This window comes from Streptopelia decaocto (genome assembly GCF_964273445.1).
Source record: "Streptopelia decaocto genome assembly, chromosome: 2".
Taxonomy (NCBI): domain Eukaryota; kingdom Metazoa; phylum Chordata; class Aves; order Columbiformes; family Columbidae; genus Streptopelia; species Streptopelia decaocto.
In genome coordinates this window covers 9604806-9627959 of record NC_138655.1, presented here as the reverse complement: position 1 = coordinate 9627959, position 23154 = coordinate 9604806, and the positions used below count along the sequence as shown (strand labels likewise).

General features: G+C 39.5%; 1 protein-coding gene across 1 annotated transcript; it reads right to left on the bottom strand.

Moving 5' to 3' along the window:
- Positions 1-146: 146 nt before the first annotated feature.
- On the bottom strand, positions 147-17476 carry HHLA1 (HHLA1 neighbor of OC90; the record flags this gene model as incomplete). The annotated part of the gene is made up of 15 exons (XM_082046267.1): positions 147-190; positions 400-482; positions 811-967; positions 7900-7968; positions 8198-8269; positions 8930-9127; positions 10289-10381; positions 11537-11620; positions 11727-11783; positions 12484-12567; positions 13982-14062; positions 14156-14239; positions 14698-14778; positions 15902-15961; positions 17401-17476. The coding sequence occupies 15 exons, from the start codon at positions 17474-17476 to the stop codon at positions 147-149; spliced, it is 1323 nt and encodes a 440-aa protein (XP_081902393.1).
- Positions 17477-23154: the final 5678 nt, after the last annotated feature.

The window sequence follows — 23154 nt, the reverse complement described above, 5'->3', positions numbered from 1 at the left end:
CACATTTCTAGGTTAACATCTGGTTAATAGCTTGTCTTGTTACAAATATTTGCAAAGAACACATTGTATCCTCATCTTTACACTGAAAAATGAGTCAACTAAAACTGCCACCAGTCTTCCAAGTTACAGTAAAATTCTTCAGTGATCTAGATGGCTGTACAGATGTTTTTAAGGCATTTTTGTTTTAATGCTGCAAGAACACAAGAAAACTTCAGTTAGAAAAGGTTTTATGAGACAAATATAAATGAAGGTTAAGTAAGTTTTTTTTAAATCCCTTAAAAAAATCCATGTCAGATGAAATAGCTATCTGATAAAAGGCAACACATACTCTGTGGAGAAGTAAAATCTCTTCTTATAGTTTTATAATAAGGTGTGTAGAAATAGAGAAAATATACTTACTGTGGGAGTAAGCAACTCTTTTGACTCTTTCACAGACATAACTTGCATTTTTCAAGAACCAGGAATAGTATTCAACACAGTACCTAAATATGTAGTTAAAGTTAGGAGAGTAGTAGCTTGTTATCTTTCATTAGCATATCTATGTGCACATCATACAGCTAATATTGAACACAGAAATAAAAAGCTAGGTTATGATCTCACTTATGTCATTAGATATTTGGAAAAATTAATTTGAGTTTGAATACTGGAAGCTAGGTCAGGTGTTGATCTTTGCCTTGGGGACCCATTTGGGTCTGTCATTAGTCACAGACTCAAAAATAAGTGCTGGTGATTGAAAATTGTCATTTGAAAAAGCCCTATGGAGTATTTTAAGCAGAGAGAGAGAAAAAAAAAACTTGTGCCGGATTTTACCTCATGGCTTCCTTTCTGGAATATCTTCTTTGACCAACACAGAGGCACAGCTGGAAAAACCTGCACAGCTCCATCACACAAGGATTGATCTTTTGCATCATAAGGGTGACAGGAGGTGAGGTCACACGGGACTCTTTGAGGATCACCTGTGGACACCCTAGGAAAAAATACAACTCTGAACTAGTTCAAAAACTTGCCCCATTAAATTTCTTACAATGCCTTATCTGAGCTATGAGAAACATGCAGATTAATAAGCTCGTGTAGGTATCATAAATGAAATTTGGATGAAGTAGAAAATTGAAAAGAAAACAACACACAGCCCGGCAGTTGGTTCAGTGAAAGGGCAAATATTCTGTTAAATTTATTATTTATCATCACTGGTTAGTTACTTAAACCCATATTGCTTTTATTTATCACAAATGTAAGGAACGACTCTAAAAATGTAATTTATCTATTGTTACCTCTACAGGTGGAAGATTAGTTACCACTCAAGCATTGGTTTTCCACAGTGCAAAGCAGCAAGACGAAGGACAGTGCTGTACCTTTATTGTATTTGATCTTTTCTTTATGCATATGCTACTTTAATGCAAAAGTCACTTCCAGTTCTGCATGCTTCCCTACACCCACCATCTGCATCTGCATCCTAGATTATATATGACTGAGCTAAAAACCAGACTCCCACTGCTCTCTCTTTTTTTAGCCTTATTAACAAAACGAAGACGATATATGAACAGGTTATGGCTTTCTCTCTGTCCATCTCTCTGTCATTTTTCCCCTTCTTCCTTCTAGTGACTTGAAAAATCATTTAATTTCAGCTGAGTTTTTAGAGATGAATAAAGATCACCTGGATAAATACATTCCTACAGGTTTCATGAAAACTGACAAGTAACTGAAAGAGAAAAGGTCAATTTTTGCCTGCACTGAGAGGAAGGTAGGAATAATTTCTCCATTTTACTATTTGTTTGCCAGGAGCCAGCTGCCTAATCAGTGCTTTTTCCTTCAAGTGATCACCATTATATTATTTTAACTTAAGAAAAATGCAGGAAAATTGTGCGCCTGGGTATAGACTCACACTCTTGAGCTAACTAAAAGGAAAATATCTAGTTTATTCTATTCATTGAATCTTCTGCAGTCAGTAGCGAGAGACAAACATTTGCACACCAAACATTTCATCCTTCCTGGGAACGCAGCTGTGCCAGGCTGCAGAAAAAGCAATACTTCAGAATAGGTGATGGCAGCTTATAACAAAATCCTGAATTACTATATGGTTTTTCAGTGTCGAATACAATTTCCAGACTCCTTTTCTGTTATAGAAAAGGGAAAATATGAACATGGGGGAAACTGAGAAAAGGTAAAGCAGAACTGAAGCTGTTTCAGTTTTTCAGGGCTTTTCTTCATTATGAAAACCTAACATTTGCTATAGTCTTGTCTTCCCCAAACCATTACCTGTCACACGGCATCCTGCCCCCTAGCTAACAGTTGTGTTGCAATCGATCAGAATCAAAGGACTTGCTAGAAGAAAAAAATGCAATATTTAAAGTATGTTTAAAGGTTACCTAAAATAGGTGTGTAACCACCTCTTCTTTGCATATTTAATAATCATGCTCTGAAGAGGAGATGCTCTGTGTGAGGGCACAATTTGGGTCACTGCAGTGCAGCTACTTCCACTGCAAGGCATCACATCTGACCCTGGACAGCTGCATGCACACCCATCCTGTTGTCCCCTGCACACAAAAATCCCTCCCCTACGCCACCACTCCAAAAAACAACGGACATGCCTGCGAACGTGTCATTAGGGCTCTGAAAAGATAACCAAGGGCCTCAATGTGAGAGGGCACATTTTGCATGATGCAGGTGGTCCCTTCACAGGCACCTGTTGGAGTGGAAGGGCCCAAACGTGAAGAGCAAAAGCGGCTGCAGTGTGACTGTCACCTGGCTTTTCCATTTGTGTAACTGGTAACAGGCTTCGGCCATGTGGAAATAAACTGCCTTCCCTGCTGAGTATAATCGCCTTAAACAGTGTAATTGAATTTCCAGGTTCATACATCTCACGTGTTTCATAGTTTTGGGCCAGCTTATGTTATGCGATAGGAGAGGTTGCAGAGGTTAAATTTGAACTAATTAAGTCCTGCTGAAATAAGCTGGAGTCCGCCTAGTGCTGACAAGAAGTTTAATATAAAATGGCATTCGTGGGCAGGAGGAAAATAAAAACACTGACAACCTGAGACAGATCGCTATGAAACTATTTCTCTTCTGACAGCACTTGCCCAAGGTAGCAGGAGTCATGGAGGAGGAACGGGCAGACACTCGCAGCTCTCAGACTCACAGACCCCTCTTAAAACCAGTTGTGTCAAAAGCCCTACATAAGTACGAGGCATAACTAGTCAGGGATGGGCAAGAGGGAGACCCATTTCTCTTAATCTTAGCAGCTTTGCATAAATGTCAGTAGGCTCGGTCCACTTAACAGCTTTTCATAGAATCATAGAATCATTCTGGTTGCAAAAGACCCGCAGGATCATTGAGTCCAACCATAACCGAACTCTGGCACTAAACTATGTCCCTAAGAACCTCATCTAAACTCCTTTTAAACACCTCCAGGGATACTGACTCCACCACTACCCTGGGCAGCCTGTTCCAATGCCTGACAACCCTTTCCGTGAAGAATTTTTTCCTGTTATCCAATCTAAATCTCCCCTGGTGCAACTTGAGGCCCTTTATCCTCATCCTGTCACTTGCCTTTAACACACCTTGATTTTTTTTTTCCACTTGTTGGCAATTAAAAATGAATGATTTCTTGCTTTAATAAACAGTCTTCATGTTAATAACCAGACATCAAAATATATGACAATGAAGTTTTAATAAAAGTTGTCCATGAAAAGGGATGCTGGATTTACTGTGAATAACTAAAACTTGCTAAAGTCCACCCTCCAATGAATCTCAGTCTCCACTAAAGTGGGTCCTCGTTATCCTGCCTAACAGGTGTTAAATGCTTTCCTCAAGCTGTGTGTTTTGCCAGCAGAAATTCAGCTTTATCTAAATGTAAATGGAATTACTGCATTTTAAATTTGGATTCCTCTATGTGGGAAAGAGAAGTCAAGTTAAAAAGCTGAAGGTTAAACAAATTATTTTGGTTTTCATTTTTGACAATCAATTTTAAATTAATGCTGCATTTACATACTACTGCATTTATTTAATGCTAAAATTCTCTTTCGATTAATGTTCTATTTAATTTTACTTTGTATCTTTCCTGTAATAAATTTCTACTGTGAAGTGTGAGGGTTTTTTTCATTCAGTTCATAAGTTCCTACAGATTTAGACTGACATTCAAAAAACAATTAAAAGCGAAATTTATTTCAGAACTATCTTGTCCGAGAATTTTTTTTTCCTAAGAAACAGTCAGTCAAAACAGGCCAGAAAAGGCAGGAATCACAGCTCCCTGTGCAGAGCTTTGCTCTTGTCTGTTTGAAATTACCACATTACTGTCACGGGTAGATAAGGGACCAGTTCGTGCTGCCGTAAACAACCCTTTCCATTATTAACTCAATATCACATCTCTCTGACACTGAGCTTAAATTTTGCTGCCAGTGAAAAGCAATGTTACAGCTACTGTGAATAATTCAGAGTTACAATATCCCTTCCTGCAGGCTCTAATATGCATACTTGTATATTTTATCAGTTGGCATCCACTTTTGTGATTCTTGGAATAATGTCTCTGTCTTCAAAGATTTGTGGGTGTCCTTCATTGCTTTGTGAGCCCACTATTTCTTTTATTTCTTCTATTTATTTCCCCAAACACATGCTTGATATATGCAGGTGGACAGCTTCATGGTTTCTGATACAGAGGCTTTTAGTGACTTTCCATTCCCTGATATCATTGAAATCCATGTTTCTCATCCTTTTCAAAACAGGCTGGTTCCCAGTCCTAGGTTCTCCAGGCTCTATAGTGTTGCTCATCGGACAGCAATTGGCACATGAACAAACTCTGGCCTGTGCACACCACACGTCCAGTCACACACTCCAGCAACTTACCATTTACTGGCTGTTATTTAATCCTCAAGTCAAACTCACCCAAAGCAAACAAGACATGCAGAGGACTTCAGGTTTGTGCAGAATTTTTGATGAATGAGAATTACCATAGCATGTTCCTTTGCTCCCAATCAAGATAAGAAGACCTAGTTCATCTTGAATTCTTATCTTTGCATCACCAAGATTGTCAAGTAGTCAAACTATATTCATGTGATATGGTATTGGTTCATTTTCATCACGCAACCAGTGTTTGTGATGGGGGGTAAGATGAGGACTCTGGTATTTTGGGCTCTTTAAACAGAAGTAAAATGAGAGAAAGATCAAAGAAGGATATTTGACTTCCTACCTCCATGGTTTGAAAAGCCTCCTATATCAAGAACTGCTCCTTGACTCGACACCAGCAGATCTTCTCCTTGCAACCATGTCTCCATAGAGACATGGCATTCTCTGGCCTCACAGGCAGTATCTTCCTCCACCTCTTCCCTGACACTGCTTTTCTGCAGGACTTGTGTTCGTATGATCACTTGATGCTGTTGTCAAACTTTGCTTTTCATGGTCAGTATTTCTAACTCTGATGATGACATTATTTACTTCTGAAAATGGATGCCCCACTGAACTGTATGCTCTCAAATGTTTTATTTTCTAATAGTATGGGAGAAAAAGAAAAGGAAAAAGGAAAAAGGAAAAAGGAAAAAGGAAAAAGGAAAAAGGAAAAAGGAAAAAGGAAAAAGGAAAAAGGGAAAGGGAAGGGGAAGGGAAGGGAAGGGAAGGGAAGGGAAGGGAAGGGAAGGGAAGGGAAGGGAAGGGAAGGGAAGGGAAGGGAAGGGAAGGGAAGGGAAGGGAAGGGAAGGGAAGGAAAGGAAAGGAAAGGAAAGGAAAGGAAAGGAAAGGAAAGGAAAGGAAAGGAAAGGAAAGGAAAGGAAAGGAAAGGAAAGGAAAGGAAAGGAAAGGAAAGGAAAGGAAAGGAAAGGAAAGGAAAGGAAAGGAAAGGAAAGGAAAGGAAAGGAAAGGAAAGGAAAGGAATAAGCAACCCAGCACATGCTGATAAACTCAGTCAACCAGGACAGGACTGGGAACTATGAAATACCTGATCAGAATAATCAAAAGCTACAAAAAGTAACAACACAGGATCCTTCTTGGTCTTGGTTTGCTGCAAGAGGCAACAACAGCAAAACTAAAGGAAAAAGCAAATTACACCAAAGATGTAAGATACTAGTGCTCATCTACTATGTGATTATTCCTCGTGACACAAACATTGGAAATTTGTGAAAGAAACTTTCTCTCTGACTCAAATATGTTTACCCTCCCTTCCCAGAAAAACCTTTACAGACAAATAAATCTGTGTTGGAATTCAGCAATGAACCAAGAGAAGTCGGTACTCAAAATATCATTAGAAATTGAGAAATTAGCAGGGAATCCAGGCCAGAATTTTTATTTTAAGCCTCCAAGTAGTCCCCAAATGAAGACGTGAGGGTTGCTTGTGTGGACTCAGGGAGCTCTGGATCAGCTCCACAAGCAGAGAAGGATCACAAAGTCACAGTGTCCCTTCCTGCAAAGACCTGCTGGTGATGCTCAGTTTTTCAATTTCCTTCTCCTGTTTTGAGCAGTGGTTTTATCTTAGTCAAATTTATTAGGAATCCCTCTCAAAGACCCACCATTTTTTTTTTTTGACAATACCGGAATGGTGCAGTTTATTTTTCTATGTTTCCTACTAATCTGTTACAAATCATATAGTCAGCATTTCTCTTTGTTCTTCTTGCCTATCATCTTTCAGAATTTGTAGTCCTTTATTTGCTCATATTATCTTTTAAAATTATTTTTTAATTATTATTAATTCCTAGATGTCCAAACAGACCTTTGAAAAAGTATTATTTGACTGGTATTTTAGTTCTTTGGGCTCATCTGGTTTTACCTATAATAACAGATCCAAAATATACTGAAGACCCCTGAAATTTAGTCTGATGTATTATTTTTGCACTACCCAACCTCTATGCTTCTCTTAGACAGTCACTACACAAGCAGTTGAGGGACAGGTTTCCAAAATTTCCTCTGGCACTCCTCACCACCCAGTAAGACTTCTGTTCCCACTCATTTGTTGTAGCAGCAGACAGTTTCAAAGGAGGGACCAAGAACAACCTCTTCCCAGAGTGTCCCATAAGCTCATAGTTCCTTACAACTCTAAGTAGTCAAACTGTCAGAGATAGTCCTAATGGCAGAAAACCTTGGAATTGAGCCACCTGTTTGTTCTGGAAAAGTGAGGACCATTTTTTTCCTTTCTAGTCTTGAGCTGAGAATGTGCATTTCCAAAGCTTCATGCACTATATGAGTTTTCATGCTGACCTCAGTGGTAGCTACCAGATTTCTCTTCCTAAAAAGATTACACTACACCAAAGAGCAGATAATCACAATCCTGGTCTGGAATACAGTCACATAGGTTTTATCTGGATCTCAGTTCAGACTCCTCTCCTGGTATCGAATTGGGTCCAGTTTTTCAAAGCATGTAATCCCTTACTAAACAATTATACGTAAATAGAATTTTATTGCCAACATGAGCATATGATACTTTTAAGTGAAGTGGCACATAATCTTATATTAACTCTTAATTTCTACCTCTTTATCTGGGTGCTTAAAAGGAAGAAATGAGCTTTCCTGAAAATCTAGTTGATAATGATTCTTCTTTAGCTGAGGATGAAGTTTGCAGTGTTGTAAATTCTGGGCAGTTCTGGAGGTTTCATGTGGTATGGACTAACTTAAAAATTTAATTTGTACCAACAGGGAGATTTAAAGCACGATGTTTTCTTTTGGTATAAATAAATTTTAAGGTTCTCCAATAACAAATCCACATATTAATTTCATCACCCCAGTATAATTTATATTTTGAATGTGTGATTGTGAATGATTCGCAAACAACTATGATCACAGTCCATTCTACATTTTGGCATTTCACATACAGAAGATATCATGTAAATTAAAGATACTTTTTGTGTCTGTATGGTAATATCTGCATGTTGATATACTTTCAAACATACTACTATTTTTGCTGCATGAGGTGCGACTACTTACTGGTAGCTGAATAAACTTTCAGTGTCACACCAGGCCTGTAAGGTGGCGTAGACTGTACTGAAGGCAAATCTGAAGGAGGGAAAAGAATAAAACTTTCCTTGACATCTTATTAAAAAAAAAAAAAGGTTGATTGAAAGAATAACAAATAAAAAAAAAAGGCTAGAGTCACAGACTACTAATAAACACGTAAACATTGATGAATAAATATATTCACAGTCACCTATTTATATATATATATATGATTTTCTATTTCATAAATGTTCCAACTGACATGGTTGTTATCCCAGATCATTCTCACCTGGTTCTGTTTGCATCAGTTTGATGGTTTCTGGAGGAGACAGTGTCTGCATCCAAAATTCATACACATCAGCTAGAGGGACAGAAAGGCGTATGCTTTGTGTCATTCAGGATATTTGTTATTTATCTGCCCACTGAGAACTGCCATATGTGAGACAGCTCAACAGCCAGAGTCCCTCACCCTGTACTTCCAGTGGCATATAAAAATGTCAAGATGAAAAGGCAAGTACAAAATCTGTGCTTTGCTAGATCTTGAAAAGTTTAAGGGCTTGGGAAAAGAAGGATTGAAAGAAGGTATATATAAGCTCTCTATTGCTTTCCCACAGGTCTGCTTACCAAATTTGGAGAAAAATGTGAGGGAAGACCTGAGTGGCAGAGGTGTCTATTAGAAGCAAGTTTTTCCCCAAAGAGTAAGAAACTGTGGGTACACCCCTGGAAGTGTTTAAAAGATGTATAGATGAGGCTCTTAGGGACATGTCTTAGTGCTAGAGTTAGGTTATGGTTGGACATGGTGATCTTAAGGGTCTCTTCCAACCAAAATGATTCTATAATTCTAAACTACAGATGGACACTATAACCAATTTTATCACGTCTGCAACAAACCACTTGCGACCCAGAGTAGGTCTCCTTGAAGGGCCTCCTAGCCTCAACATCAGAGATGTGTTTTCAACTCTTGGCCAAACCTCACCACTAGTGAGGTAAAACAGGGGTCACTCCTCCCCACTGTACTCACTGGGGCTGGGCTGTGGGGCTGGTGATGGGATTGAGATGCCCTCAGCTGTCGCAGGGGGTCCAGCTGTCCCTCGTGGTCTGGGAGCATCCACATGCGGTGGTGGCAACCCCGATCCTTTTGCTCCAACTGTCTTTGGCCATGGTGGGAACCTCGTGATGGGGTTTTCCTTCCCTTTCTGTGCAAGAGGGATCCTGGTAGCTGGAGAAGCAGAAGAGACAGAGAGAGGGCACCAGCAACACACTGTGGATACCAGTGCTCCATGGCAGTAGCAAGCGTAACACACTGGGGGACAACAATAATCTAAATATCTATATAATATGTATGTAGGTGAGTGGCCACCTTTCCATTTCATTTTAAAAATTATGTTTGTGTGGTTTTTTTTTATTCTTTCCAGAAAAACATGGGGAGCGCCAATAAAGTGTGAAATTTTAATTGAGAACATTTCAACGCGCAAGTTTTCATAAAGAGAAAAAGAAACTGTCAAATGTTCCTTCAAAGTGTTGGGTTTTTTCCTTTTTTATTTTCCTTCACATAAATTAATTCTAAAGTGCTTCATTACAGAGAAAAGAGATGAAACTCTTGTCTGTCTGAAGGGGAGGAGGCAGGTACTGGAGGGCAGATACTGGAATTTGAGAACTGATGACATTTTGTGTCAGGAATGACACTTGGGGCTGGACGAGGTAACAAAGGTTGGTATGCAGTTGAGCAAAATATAAGAGCTTAATAAAAGACAGCAGACTGACTAGGGAAAATATTGAAGTTTTGTTGCAGACAGATGCAGCTGTAGTGATGAGAATGTACAAGGTAAAATTCTGTATTTCTCTTTGCTCCAACTATAATACATGGAAGCAAGTGTGAAGATGGTTTTTCTGTTTTCAAAAATGAGGCACACTAGCACATTTCTATTTTGTAGCCTTGTGGCAAAGCTAAATGCACTGAAACTAATGGAATGTTAAGGTACTTGCAACTAAACATCATCTGAAGTCAGAGAAAAGAAAACAAAAAATTTACAATAAGAAAGGGGAGGAAACAATCTGAACAATCTTTTTCTTGGTTTAAAAAAAACAAGCTCTTTTTTTTTTTTTGTTTGGTTTTATTTTTTTTTTTACTCTCTACCTCCTTAGTAAACTTGTTTTTTTCTTATAAAATGTTAAAAAAAGAGGTCTTTTTACAATAATTTTCCTATCCTCCAGCTATTCAGTGCATTACTTAACTGATCTTCTGCTGTTTAGGACAAACATTTATCTTACTCTCTAACCGTAGTTCAACATTACAGTGCAGTGCAATAAACATACATAAACGTTTGTGAAGATATTAATCAAGGAGAATATAAATTTATGTCTGACAATACTTGCTCACTTTTCAATGTCCACACATGTTCTGCTGATGAATCCACTGTTTTATTGGGGTCCTCTTGTAATTTTGTGAAACTTGAAATAATCGAGTCTAGATCTTTGAAGTATGAGAAGATGAGGTTAGTGTGCTGAGTATCCATTGCATATTGTGTGATAAAAAGGAAATAAATCAGGTTCTGGTATAATTGAAACAGATGTTGTCTTTTTTAACTAGAGTCATTTCTGGCAGATTCTTTAAATGTTAGTGTTTTGGTTTCTTTTTAAACAAGGGAAAAGCATCCTACAGCTTTCAGCACAGGTAAACTTGCCACTGATTTCACTGTCTTCTTGTTTTAATCAAACATTGGAAATGAGAAATAGTCATGGAAAACAATAAGAATTGAGCATCTGAATTGCAACTCACAGAATCACACAATCACAGAATGTCAGGGATTGGAAGGGACCTCAAAAGCCCATCCAGTCCAATCCCCCTGCTGGAGCAGGAACACCCAGATGAGGTTACACAGGAAGGTGTCCAGGCAGGTTTTGAATGTCTCCAGAGAAGGAGACTCCACAACCTCCCTGGGCAGCCTGTTCCAGTGTCTGTCACCCTCACTGAGAAGAAGTTTCTTCTCAAATTTAAGTGGTACATCTTGTGTTCCAGTTTGAACCCATTACCCCTTGTCCTACCATTGGTTGTCACCAAGAAGAGCCTGGCTCCATCCTCGTGACACTCACCCTTTATACATCTGTAAACATTAATGAGGTCACCCCTCAGTCTCAACCTGGAAAACTAATTCTGGGTGCAGTAGCCACTCAACACACTGGCTGAATTTATTCAACTCCTTTCTAAAGGTGACTAATGTAAAGGTAGGAGATAATTTGTGCTGAGATTTAAGGGAGGTACCTGTTTACATTAAAACCATCAGGGAGCCTCCTCGGTCCAGTGCTGAATTCTGTAAAAGCTCTCATCCAAGGAGGTTTTGTTCATTCCTCCACTACAAGACCTTGTAGCTAACAACTTAAAAGTTTGTCAATTTTACTTATATTTATAATATAAATATTCTATTACACTTATAACTATGTAACATTGTTATATTTTAATGGTAATAAAATATATAATAATATACAAATATATAAGCAATAATAAAAATAAAAAATAACATTTTAAAATATTTTTATGTTATTAAGATGGAGTTTTCATTGCAAGTGCTACCTGGAGGTGGTTTTCATTGTTGTTGCTGTTTCCTTTTATTCTCCTGGATGTACTTACCCAGGTCAGATGTGTTACTAGAAAATGTGTAATTAATAACAGGAGACTTCTCCATCATTTCCCAAAAGTCAGACAGATTTCGCCCTGCAAATAGAAATGCTTACAAATATCAATAAAGGCTTTTTCTATTATAAATCATCATGAGAATAAATAGGGCAGTATTTTGGGACAGAATGGTTTCAACATTTACCTGTCTGTCCTGTCATCACACAGATGTAGATACAATCTGAATCATTGTTCTGACGCACTGAAAAGCAAAAAAAATGTAAACCAGATCATTGTAACCAGTTTTCATTCTATTCTATTCTATTCTATTCTATTCTATTCTATTCTATTCTATTCTATTCTATTCTATTCTATTCTATTCTATTCTATTCTATTCTATTCTATTCTATTCTATTCTATTCTATTCTATTCTATTCTATTCTATTCTATTCTATTCTATTAAATAGTTGAAAATACAAACACAAAATGCTATGTGGCTGCTACAGCTGGCCAAGTATTTTCCTTCTGATCTCGTTTTTGACAAAAATCTTGAACCGGCACCAAATACAAATGCTAATGTTTCCAGGGGAAAGGCTTCTACTTAATTAAAATTCTAAATTACAAACATTTTTACATGGCAAAAAATATTCAGACAATACAGTACATATTCTTTGGGGATCATATTTCCCCAAAATACCAGTATTTAGTAATGATTCACCAGACTTTCAAAGAAAACATAACTGCTCATAGAAACATGTATGTCTCTCTATTACATATATACACATTGTGTAAGTATCTTGTTTCTCTAAAGAGACTTTGTTTACAACTGCAGTCCATCCTTTGCAAGAAAAATGCTGCTGAGTAAGAGCAATAGGCTTTTATACTCATTTCTATGCTTGTTTCCATGCCAGGAGTAAATCAGACAAATAAAACTATGAAAAATTTTAAGGGGAAATGCAAACCTGAGAGAATAGAAGTGGATTTGAAAATTTCGGTGAGATAACTTGTGGAGTTTCCAATAATATCGACAAGTAAAGCTGTAAAATCTAGACAACAAAATAGACAAATTTTATGACTGAAAACACATATTCCACCATCTGAGTCAAAAAATCATTTTATATGTCATCATATTTTGGATATAAGCTTTTATGTGACAATGCTTAAAATATATAGAAGTTTAAAAGTTTTCCTGAGTGGGCGTGGATATAAGAAGCCACTGAAATACTCTGCAGAAGTATATGTCAAAGGTGATATCCAAAGCAACAACGATGCACCTGAAAGTAAACTTAAATGGAATTTATCTGTTCAAGAGAACAATTTAAAGTAACATACTACTTAGTGCAGGCAAAGCCTGCAAGCTTTGGTTCTCTTTCTGTGCTTAAGCAGACTATCTATCTGCCATATAGGACCTTCCAGGAGGTATCTGACTGTCTCCTCTGAGCTCTGCTTCAGATATACTAATATGTTGTTGTCAGCTAAAAAATGGTTAGTGGTGGTAGTGTTAAGACTTTTTCATAACAGGTTCTAGCAGTATCAGGCCACCGTTCTCACTTAGGAACAACAGATAAGCTCCTTGTGTTGGGCCTTCAATTTCAGCTACTTGTGAGGATGGTCTAATCACCAAGATCTTCTGGACTTGAGACAGAAGAATTAAAGTTGCTCCATTATCCTCCAAGGCATACTGGGTCATCATGCAATAAAGCTTGTGAGGTGTGTGGGTCCAGAAAAAAAACATGAAAGCCATTGTGGTTCATGTGTGTGGTCATCACCACAGATTAGAAGGTATGGGTTCTGATTCTGAAGCTGCTGAGCCACTCTTGATATCTTACGTTAAACAGCCATAGAACCTGAGTGTTCAGGTCCTTGAATATTAAATACTGTGAGATCAAGGATGTGAATAAGGATTAGAGAATCACAGAATGACTGAGGTTGGAAGGGACCTCTGGAGATCATCTAGTCCAACTCATTATAGGTGAAGGATTTGCCCAACAGCATTTTACAGCTCTGCAAAGATGTTAATCCTTCTTTTCACTCATGTTGGGCTCGTTGAAGTTACGGGAGTCTAGTGGCGCAGACAAACCATTGTTCATCTCCCATGTGTTATCATAGGAGAGTGAAAGTGTCCAAAGTAATGTACCATTGCTAGGTTGTCTCTCCCACACTGCTCTTTGTACTCTGAGGAGGAAAGGAAGGTCTTTTCTCTGGGCAAACCACGCTGTTCACTTGACTGATGGTTCCATCCCCTACTGGCCACCCCGGTGCAGCTGCCTAAGACTGAGTTCTTCAAGTCTCCCCCAAGGTTCAGAGCAGCCACTCGTGGTGAGCAATGGCTGTTGACCTCCATGTGGCAATGCTGCTCTGAAGAATGGACTCCGCAGAATCCAGGCTACGGCTTGCAGCTCCAGGGGAAATAATTCATCTTAAGCACATGCAATTGACCAACCTCTTTTGTGTACCCACCTGTCAAATCATTTGTCACGTTGTTCAAACAGTAGCAGTGCATAGGGAACTTGCCAGGGTCAACATTTTTCACATTAGAAACTGCAAGGAGAGATGGAGAAAAATCAGTATCTTGATGCACAGGCTGTGTGAAAGAAAATGCTCCTGCCTGGAGCAAAGTACCGAGATACTCACTGTTATAAATGGTGACTGACACTTTGTGGAAAGCAAATGAGCTGTAAGATGTGACGCTCAGCAAAGAGAAGAATTTTTTGGTACCTGCAGAAACATGTGCCCATGCTATTAGTGGTTGGAACAAATTATGAGAACAGCATGTTTTGACTCTGCTCATTTAATTTCTAAAAGAGTCCTGAAATGCTGATACTATACAGCTGCCCAAGCCTCAATTCTTTCTCGTTTCCTCTGAGGGAAGGATCATTTGTATTTATTTTTTTTTTTTATTCAAACCTACACTGGATTATAAAGTGCTATCTAAAGGCATCTCATAAGCCATTAAGTTGTGTCTATATATAAACACACACTAATTTCTAAATTCTTTGGGGCAGACAACTATCTGTATTATAAAGGCACAAGGGTATCTTGCTCCTAGAATAAATTCTGGAGGCAGACAGCAGACATCATGCATTTATGGCTTTTCCTGCTAACATTGTTAGTCTTTCATATCACTGACCACTGGGCTGACAGCCTGTGTGACCTGCCGGGCCTTGTTACATTACCTCTGAGCGCAGTGTTCAGCATACTGTTCACCAGCTCTGTCAGGTTGATAGCAGACAGATCCACAGACTTTGCAGGCAGTTCTGAAAAAGAGAGGGGCTCTGAGCAGCTGGCTGCAAGGAAATGGCCATAAATCCCCTGCTTATACACGGCAAAAAGCTTCCAGAAGGGGGAAAACAAAATGAACAGATTACGTATTGGGGTGCACTGATAAACCTGTGGTGAGAAAATAAATATTCCAAGGGTGTAGAGAGGAGTCTGGAGAATAACAAGATAAAGTGAGCAATGCAATGGTAGCCCAAAATTTAGATTGGGCTCTATGTCATCCTTTCCCTTGAGCATGCCTTTGAGCAAGGCTGCCAGGGAGCTGCAGCCAGCCCTGACGTTTTGGTGCCCTCTCGTGCTACGCAATGTGCATTTACTGACAAAATTGCAGCAAATCTCACTTTGCAGATCACAGAGGAGAAAGTACTTGTGTAATGTTCCCCCTTCCTCAATAATACATAGAATTGGGATGAAAACAGAGGATTTTTTTTTCAGCTACATTTATGGCTATACTGCTATGACAGAGTAAACTCACTGCAGCTCAATCGCACTTTTTATTTTAATGTATTTTCTTTCTGATGACATTGCTTATTTGTTTTTTGCCAAGTCAAAATTTCCAAATATTTTGTATTGCTTCCCTCCCACAAAGTCATGCGGAAGCAGAGCAGTGTGGTATCTCTGTGTGTGTCAGGAGAAAGGTCTGTATGTGTATGACAGAGAGAGAAAAAACAGAGCAGGACAAAAAAAGAAGCACAGAAAGCCAAGACAAGAATGAAATTGAATTTGGGGAGAAATACAGTTTTCCAGTGACATCAGAATGATTTTTAACCAATTCAAAACCAAGCTATACCCCAGGGCTGGAAGCAGGGCTTGACCACAGCATACGAAAGGGAAGAAAAAAGGGAATGAAGATTTGTGAAGTAGAGAACTGAAAAAGAGAAAACCAGATTTTAGCTTCCTGAAAGGATGGAGGTTAAACTGCCCACCCAGGGACCTGGGTAAGCCCTGTGCTGAGCGAGGAACCCTTGCAGCAGGTGGTGGGTTGGGGCTCAAAGGGTCTGCAGGAGAAGGTCCTGTCTGCCACCACCTCTGTGTCCAGCACAACACCTCCCACTTCCATTGACAGCCCCACACAGGGTCTCCTGACATGTTCCTTGTTACCTGCCGTAGCCAGCACTGCCACTTGCTTCTCTTTCTTATTTTCTCTTCTTATGCATGAAGCTGCGAAGTGAAGAAAGAGACTGAGAAACAGTTTTCACTGCTGAGCTACCAAACAGCTCTCTGTTGAGCTCGCCACCCGGGTTTCTTTGCTGCTGTCATTCTTTTTAGCTCAGAAACCAATGGACATCAGCACTGCTAAGCAGACCACTAAGTATTCATGACAGCAGCTGATCAAGCACCTAAGGATAAGGATGTCCTAAAGGACTTGCCAGGTCTTTAGCTGGCAGCTAAGGAAAAAAACAGATTAAATATCAGAGCTTACCCATTAACTCAAGAATCAAAAGAAAATAAAATACTAGCAAACTGTTGTAGAGGCCTGCAATAGGCTTGCACGCAAGACTGACTGCAAAGTACATGGTATAATAAGGACATATCTACACAAATCTTCATAGGCTGTGTGCATGTTTGTTATCCAGAGCAGTCATTCACTTGAGTTCTCTTCTCAAGGGCTGTGCCATGAGAGGAATGAGTTGGAGCTGGGCTCAGGAGATGGGACTTCATTCCTGGGTTTTCCTTGGTGACTGATAAGGACAAGGTGCAGAGTAATGATTTAGACACCACAGGAGAAGTCCAGAAGTTTGGTTCTTGGGCTCCCTATCTCATCAGTGGAGAGCTGAGTGTCTCCAAAGAGCAATCCGTAAGACTCCCCAGATGAGCCAGTGGTAGCAAATGCTAAACTCTCCTATCCCTCTGAATCTTCAGCTTGATCCATCCAAGTTTCCCAGAGAGGAGTCATCTCTTTGGAGCTGGGGTGAGGAGACTTTGTCCCCATGGTGCTAATGTTCTACTCTGTGTTATAACCTAATGGGCAGAGCTCTCACCAGGGAGTGGGAAACCTGCATTCGGTTTCCTCTTCAGCAAGAGGAAATCTGTAGGACTGGAAGAAGCAGATGGAAGAGGAGATGTGACTGATGGTCTGGTTGTTTGTACCTAAACTGATGTTTGTCCTTATTCGTACCAAAATCTATGCCTTGTATAAATGGAAATCCGTGGATTCATTTCTCTTTATTATGAGAATTTATACATTCTCTCTTTACATATATATATATAAAAGAAAAATTCCCTATAGAGAAAACATGGTAAAAGGCCTGTAAATAACGACTCTTCATGCAGTGCTAGTCAGCTGTATTAACAAGACTCACATAGTATGAGCTAAATTCAGACTGACAATCTAGGTGGCAGGAGTTCTAACCCTTCTCTCTCCTTCTATATAAACCCTTCTGACTCCACATACATGGCATGGGAGCCAAGAGCAGAGCTTTACCACTATTTGGTCTGCCCTGTTACATGTCACCAGCCCTGGAGCTCCAGCCCATCAGCTTTGCCTATGCAGGGAAAAGGAAACAAGCCTGAAACAGATGTGGGAATGGGGCTATGGGAGCAAGTGGGAAAGAGACACTTGGGTTATTCCCTGGGGAGCACCAAACCATTGTCCTCACCTGTGTTGCAAATGAGAAAGAGACACAGAAATCCCAGGCTCATCTTCACTGGCATGTGCCAGCAGAACCACTGCATTGTGGACTCCAACTTCCAGCAGTTTAAGCTGCTCTAGGAGAAAGAAATACTGTTTTGATGGTGTTAAAGTTTGTGGTATTGTGCAGTTTTGTCCAACCCTTGTCCCAGAATGATGTGATCATGAGAAAAATATTAGCTTTCTGGGATGCTGAGAAAATACTGGTGGCGTAAATGACAAAGAATCAGAAATTACACAATTGGTATTTTCTATGTATGTGTGTGTGTGTCATGAGTTTAGTATGTAACTCTTGATTCTTCAGTTCTATGTAACTGTGTCTTCGGTGGGACTTGGTATGGTCATCAACACAATCCTCTTCTCTATCAGGACGACTTGTACCCAAAGGACACTGGCACATCAGATGCCTGAAACCTTTCTGTTGAAACAAGATAAAATTTGCTTATGTTCAGTTTCAGACCAGATATCAAGAGAGCTCCTTTTTCTGCAGGTGTTGCTTGCCCAGTCATCCCTAGCTAGTCTTGTATTTCTATAGGTAATTATTGTCCTGGAGCTGTTTCCTGTGCTGTCTTGCCTGGCTGCTTGGAAGGGATTAATGGTGTTCTGCCTTCGAGACAATGACCTGTTTTCCAGGTTTCCAAGATTTAATTAGACATTGCCAGAAAAAAGAAGGCAAATCCTTGCTCCTTTACATGATTGCCCCTGTTTTTGTAAAATCAGAACATACCAAATAGCTGTGTAATTGTCAGAAAATGAAGGAATGTATGAAAAATAGCAAAAAAAAGTTCAAAAATGTTTTCTCATATCCTCTTGGAGTAGCTAATCCTGTGAGTACACAGCAAACCATTATTTTGAAGATAATACTGTTTGATTATCAAACCATTATCGTGTTTAAAATCTTTCTCATATTTAAATCACTAGAGAATTAACACATTCTGATAGCAGCTAATTTGTACTTAACAATTCTAAAGAGATTCTTCCTTGGGATCATGAAATGATACCAAGCATTTCTGTGTTTGAAATGTCTAAATTTGCTCATCTGTCGAGTCAAGAGCATTAAAGTATCAGCTCTGCTGATTCAAACAAAGCCCTGAGAAGTTTTTTAGTCCATCTGCCTAGTCTTTTTTACTTGACCTCAAGCCCATATTCATCTGTGGTTTCTGCGTAGCATGTGCAGAAGAGCAAGGCTGAGGCAGAGAGAAAGCCACGCCCAAATCTCACCCCCTAGACTTCAACCTCCATCACCTTTCTGGGAGCTGGACTAATTATGGATGGACAGAGTCCACAGGCCTATAGACCAGCCTAGCACCAAACATCCTTGCTCTCCTTGCAGCAATATTTGGGGTCTGACCAACAGTTAGACTCCAGACCCTGAATGTAATTGCATGAGAATCAGAGGGCCTGACACCTAGGCAAGGCTACGCCTGCTTTCACTGTCTGGTATTATGAAGCTTACTGGGAGCTTTTTCTATGGATCTGTGGAGTCTGTAGTTAGTGGAGACTGTAGCATGGTAGCCCAAGACAGTTTACATTCTGATGCTCTGGAAGCAGTGGTGATGTAATCTGCACTGAAGTAAGTATAAAAGTAATCCATGACTCTGGATTCTACTCAATTTTCCCTTTTTTTTTGTTGTTAGTTTTTTCCTCTTTGGTTTGACTGAATGTAATAGAGAAGAATCAGCGAAAGGTTCTCCTCAGTGGTGTTGAATATGAAGAACTGGTGCTTTGCAAAGGCACAGGGAGGTGGCTGTTGGGGAGAGCAGGCTTTGGGACCAGTTGAGGTTGTGGAATGGGGTGATCATGTCAAGGGGAAGTTTGTAATTACACGTGTTTTGGAGCAGGAAGGCTATAGTGGCTGGTAGACCCAGTTCATTAATTAAGTGTCTTGTCAGGGGGAAACTGTTGGGTTGTGTTTGACTGAGGCGGGGTGCTTTGCTGATTTTTAATAGAATGTCATTAATTTTTATTCATGTACTATGAGAAGTGACTGCCCCCTTAGTTCTGGAACATCTATTTTAGAATGAACTGTGTTTCATGAGGACAGTTCAGCATTTTATGGGCCACAGACCTCCCCCTGAGCATGTTCTTTATGACCTGTTCCTAGCACACAGGGTGTCATCAGGCTGCACAGACAGCTCTGTCTCTGTGTGCACCCGCACAAGAGACACCAACATGAAACATGGCCAACAGCAGTGTTGCCACCAGACTGTCCCTGTGGCACAAGGCTGGTCAGATGGAGAGACTCTACAGCCCAGACTGGCAAAAGGGCCCAAATTTCTGGCCCTCATGAGGGTTTTGGTTGCATGGCAAGTCAAAGACCTAGACCTATGAGGTGGGAGAAGAGGGCACCCCCTACCTCATTTTCAGTGTGCCCCTACAGATCACTGGTCATTGCTTGTGCCAGAGCAGGGAGACTTGGTTTCCAGGACCTATTGCTTTGAGGAATGTGGACTCTCCTGGGTCACCAGTGAATAACACTTGGACTAATACCAAATATTCGGTGTAAGAGTATTTCACAGATTGATGTGCAAGCACAGTTGTTCTACAAAGGTTCACAAGTAGAAGTGTTGATAGCCTGTAGATAATTTCCTGTCAGGGATCTAACTTTGTTACTGATTTATTTAAACTGGCCTAGAGGTGTTCATTATGCAGGATAGGGGAAATAACCTGACAGAGGACTTTGTCCAGCATGCTGGGACAGGGGCTAGGGAGATAGCACATTCCCAACAGAGAGAGAAGGTGCAATAAGATTGACAAAATGAAGGAGCTGTTTTACCAAAGCACCTCAGGGGAGAGAGAGAGAAGGAAGAAAAGAGCTGTAAAAGCAGGAACAAAACAGAAAGAGAATGAGATACAAAGCATCCCAGGCACATTGAGAGATGCTTTCTCACTGACCTGAATTTGCAGCTCCCTGCTGTCCTCCCCGCTGGGCTGCTCCTCCAGACTAACCAACACATACAATTTTCTCCGCATACGATGCTGATTTGCAGCAGGGATTCAGAGCAGGCATTAGCATGGCCATAACACCCCTCATTTAATTGAGGTGTGATTACAGGCTACAGACTCAATCAAGCCAATGATTGGGATAACATGCAAATGTTTGGGATAATGATTGGGATAACATGCAAATAGAACCTGGAAAGATGGATCATAATAAGCCATATCTTGTTCTACTTCTAACAAAGAAATATTAAATAATATTGGCATAAAATAATGGAAAATCTTCCATTCATGGGAGGGCTTGTTTTCCGTGAATGTCAGATCTAGCACTGTGGTGTCCTCTGGCCAGTACAAGCTGCTTGAAAAGAAACCTCAATACTAAGAACATCGACCCTAGGCAGGACTGCCCATACTCATCAGTAAGCAGAAACTGATTTAAATTAAAAGCATTAGATTTTAGCTGTTTTCCAAAATTTTTCCCAGCATTACGTCTCTAAACATTAATGCTGTCCTATTAAATTTCAAAACCATCTGTGACAAATACTCCTAAAACTGCTGCCTGAAATATCCTATCTCTCAACAATGTAGATATTAGTAATAATAACTCTTATGATACACGCCACATTTCTGTTACTCTGGTTAACTGACATCTAATTTTTATCTATCAATCAGAGACTAGTCATTATTACTTTGTAACTGTATCTCTTTTGTTAGCCAGCATAAGTGACGCTACTGTGATAACTAAAATATGTGTCCAGATTGCAAATATGAAATGCTCATTGTACTTGAGCTCAACATCACTAAAAATTTCCATTTCAAAGCACAGCACAATACACAGGCACTAAGGGAAAAGGTGCCACACAACCACCCCATAAAGTGACTCTCATTAATATTTTCCTACCAAACGTTTGTCTGATACAGGCTTCAGGGCAAGCCTTTAGTTACAAATTCTTCTTCACCTCTACTGGATAAGATGATCCTCCTCTTGTGTTTATTTTAAGCTTCACGATGTTAGTAGAATTCATTTTACATCAATCTGTTGATTCAGAGTTCTCTGAACTGCTGAACTGGAGGTTTTAATCCAGTTCACATTACCTTTATACCCTCATGAATACTTCTTATTAAATACCTCTTTGTGTTTCTGAATTAACAGGAATCTTAAACCAACATGTTTAGTAGTTATGATTCATTTGAACTAATTTTAATGTGGCAGGTAATCAGGAAGTCTGAATTCTTTTTGTTTTTCCTGTACAGAGCACAATCTGATATTGAATAGTTTTCCCGTGTCTTCATGCTAAACAGAGCAAAACAGAAGTTAAGAAACAAAAGAAATAATTAAAGAAAGTAAAGTCCTTGAGTATTAATTTGCTTACCTTCATTCAGTTCCAGCATTTAAAGGTCATCTCTCATTTTAAGCACACCGTGATACACCAGGTCTAAAGAAATATTCCATGTTAATATGAAAATATGTCTGTGTTACAATTATATGCCTGACTACACTGCTACAACTACATTTTAAATTCAGGTGTATTGTATGTGAATTTGAGCAAAAATCAATTTGCTACATTCCCACAGAACATTAAGAGTACAGTTGAAAAGCTTCCTTCCAAGTACACATGAAACCGCTGAGAAATGGAATAGTTAATACCATCTTACCTGGTTTCTCTTTAAGAAGATTATTATCTTCAGAGCCTATATAAAACTGGAGGTTATCAGCAGGTCTTAATAATCACTTCGTGAAAGACTTTGAGTAGATAGGCTTGATAATCTTGCTTTAAAATCCTGTGAAATTGTTATCCTAATCTCACAAGGACTAACTAGAGGTAACACAATCATAAGCACATAAAGTGGAAAGGCTCTGTGGCAGGTCGGGTGAGGATTGGAAGTCTCTTTTTGGCAGTAATGACGGAACTGAGGAGCAGAAAGGATTTTTTCCCTTTTAAAGGGACAGCTCATCTTACTGCAATGAGGCCAATATCACCTTTGATGGCAAGAGGTAGGGCAGGTGGAGCCCCTTTGGTAAAGTTTTAGCTCATCCTTGGAGAAGAGACTTAAACAAAGGGCATTGTGGAGACAACAGAGAAAAAAAACCGGAAGTGTGTCTTAAATGTAGAAAATCAAAAGGAAGAAAACGACAGTTAAAACAGAAAATTGCGGGGCATTCTGGTTAAGAAGGGAGATCTGTTCACAACAATGTTCTAGGGCAGTTTTGGCGATGATGAGTGAGGTCCAGTATTACCCAAGACATGATTGCTATTGGAAGCAGTGGGTGAAATTCTGCTCCCATTTATTCTCATGGACTGCAAGAGATTCCTCTAAAATCAGTGAATTTAGATGCAACACTGTTAAAACCAGATAATCATCCATTTAGTAGTTTCAGCATGAGCCACCAAACACCTCAGCATGTGAATTAATTCAAAACCTTGTAGCAATTAGAGACACAAAACCCAACAGGATTCTTAATCACTCCATGGAATAAAAGGTATAAACAGCTGGTAAATATGATGCTTACACGTGTGTGCACACACATACACGATCTTTGTTTTGTTTCACTCTGCCTTTCATGAAAAAAACATTATCCAGTGGGATGTCATTGCATCTAAAATCATCTAATTCTATGTGGAAGTCACTAGTGTGATAAAAGGAAAACTTTAATGACTTGTGACTAAATGCTGCAGCTCGAAGAGTATGGAAACACCTCTTCTTTGACAAGGCTTACTTTTACAGGTTTAATTACCAGTTGCTCAATATCTCATCAGGAAGGCTGGGATGAAAGTCCTCT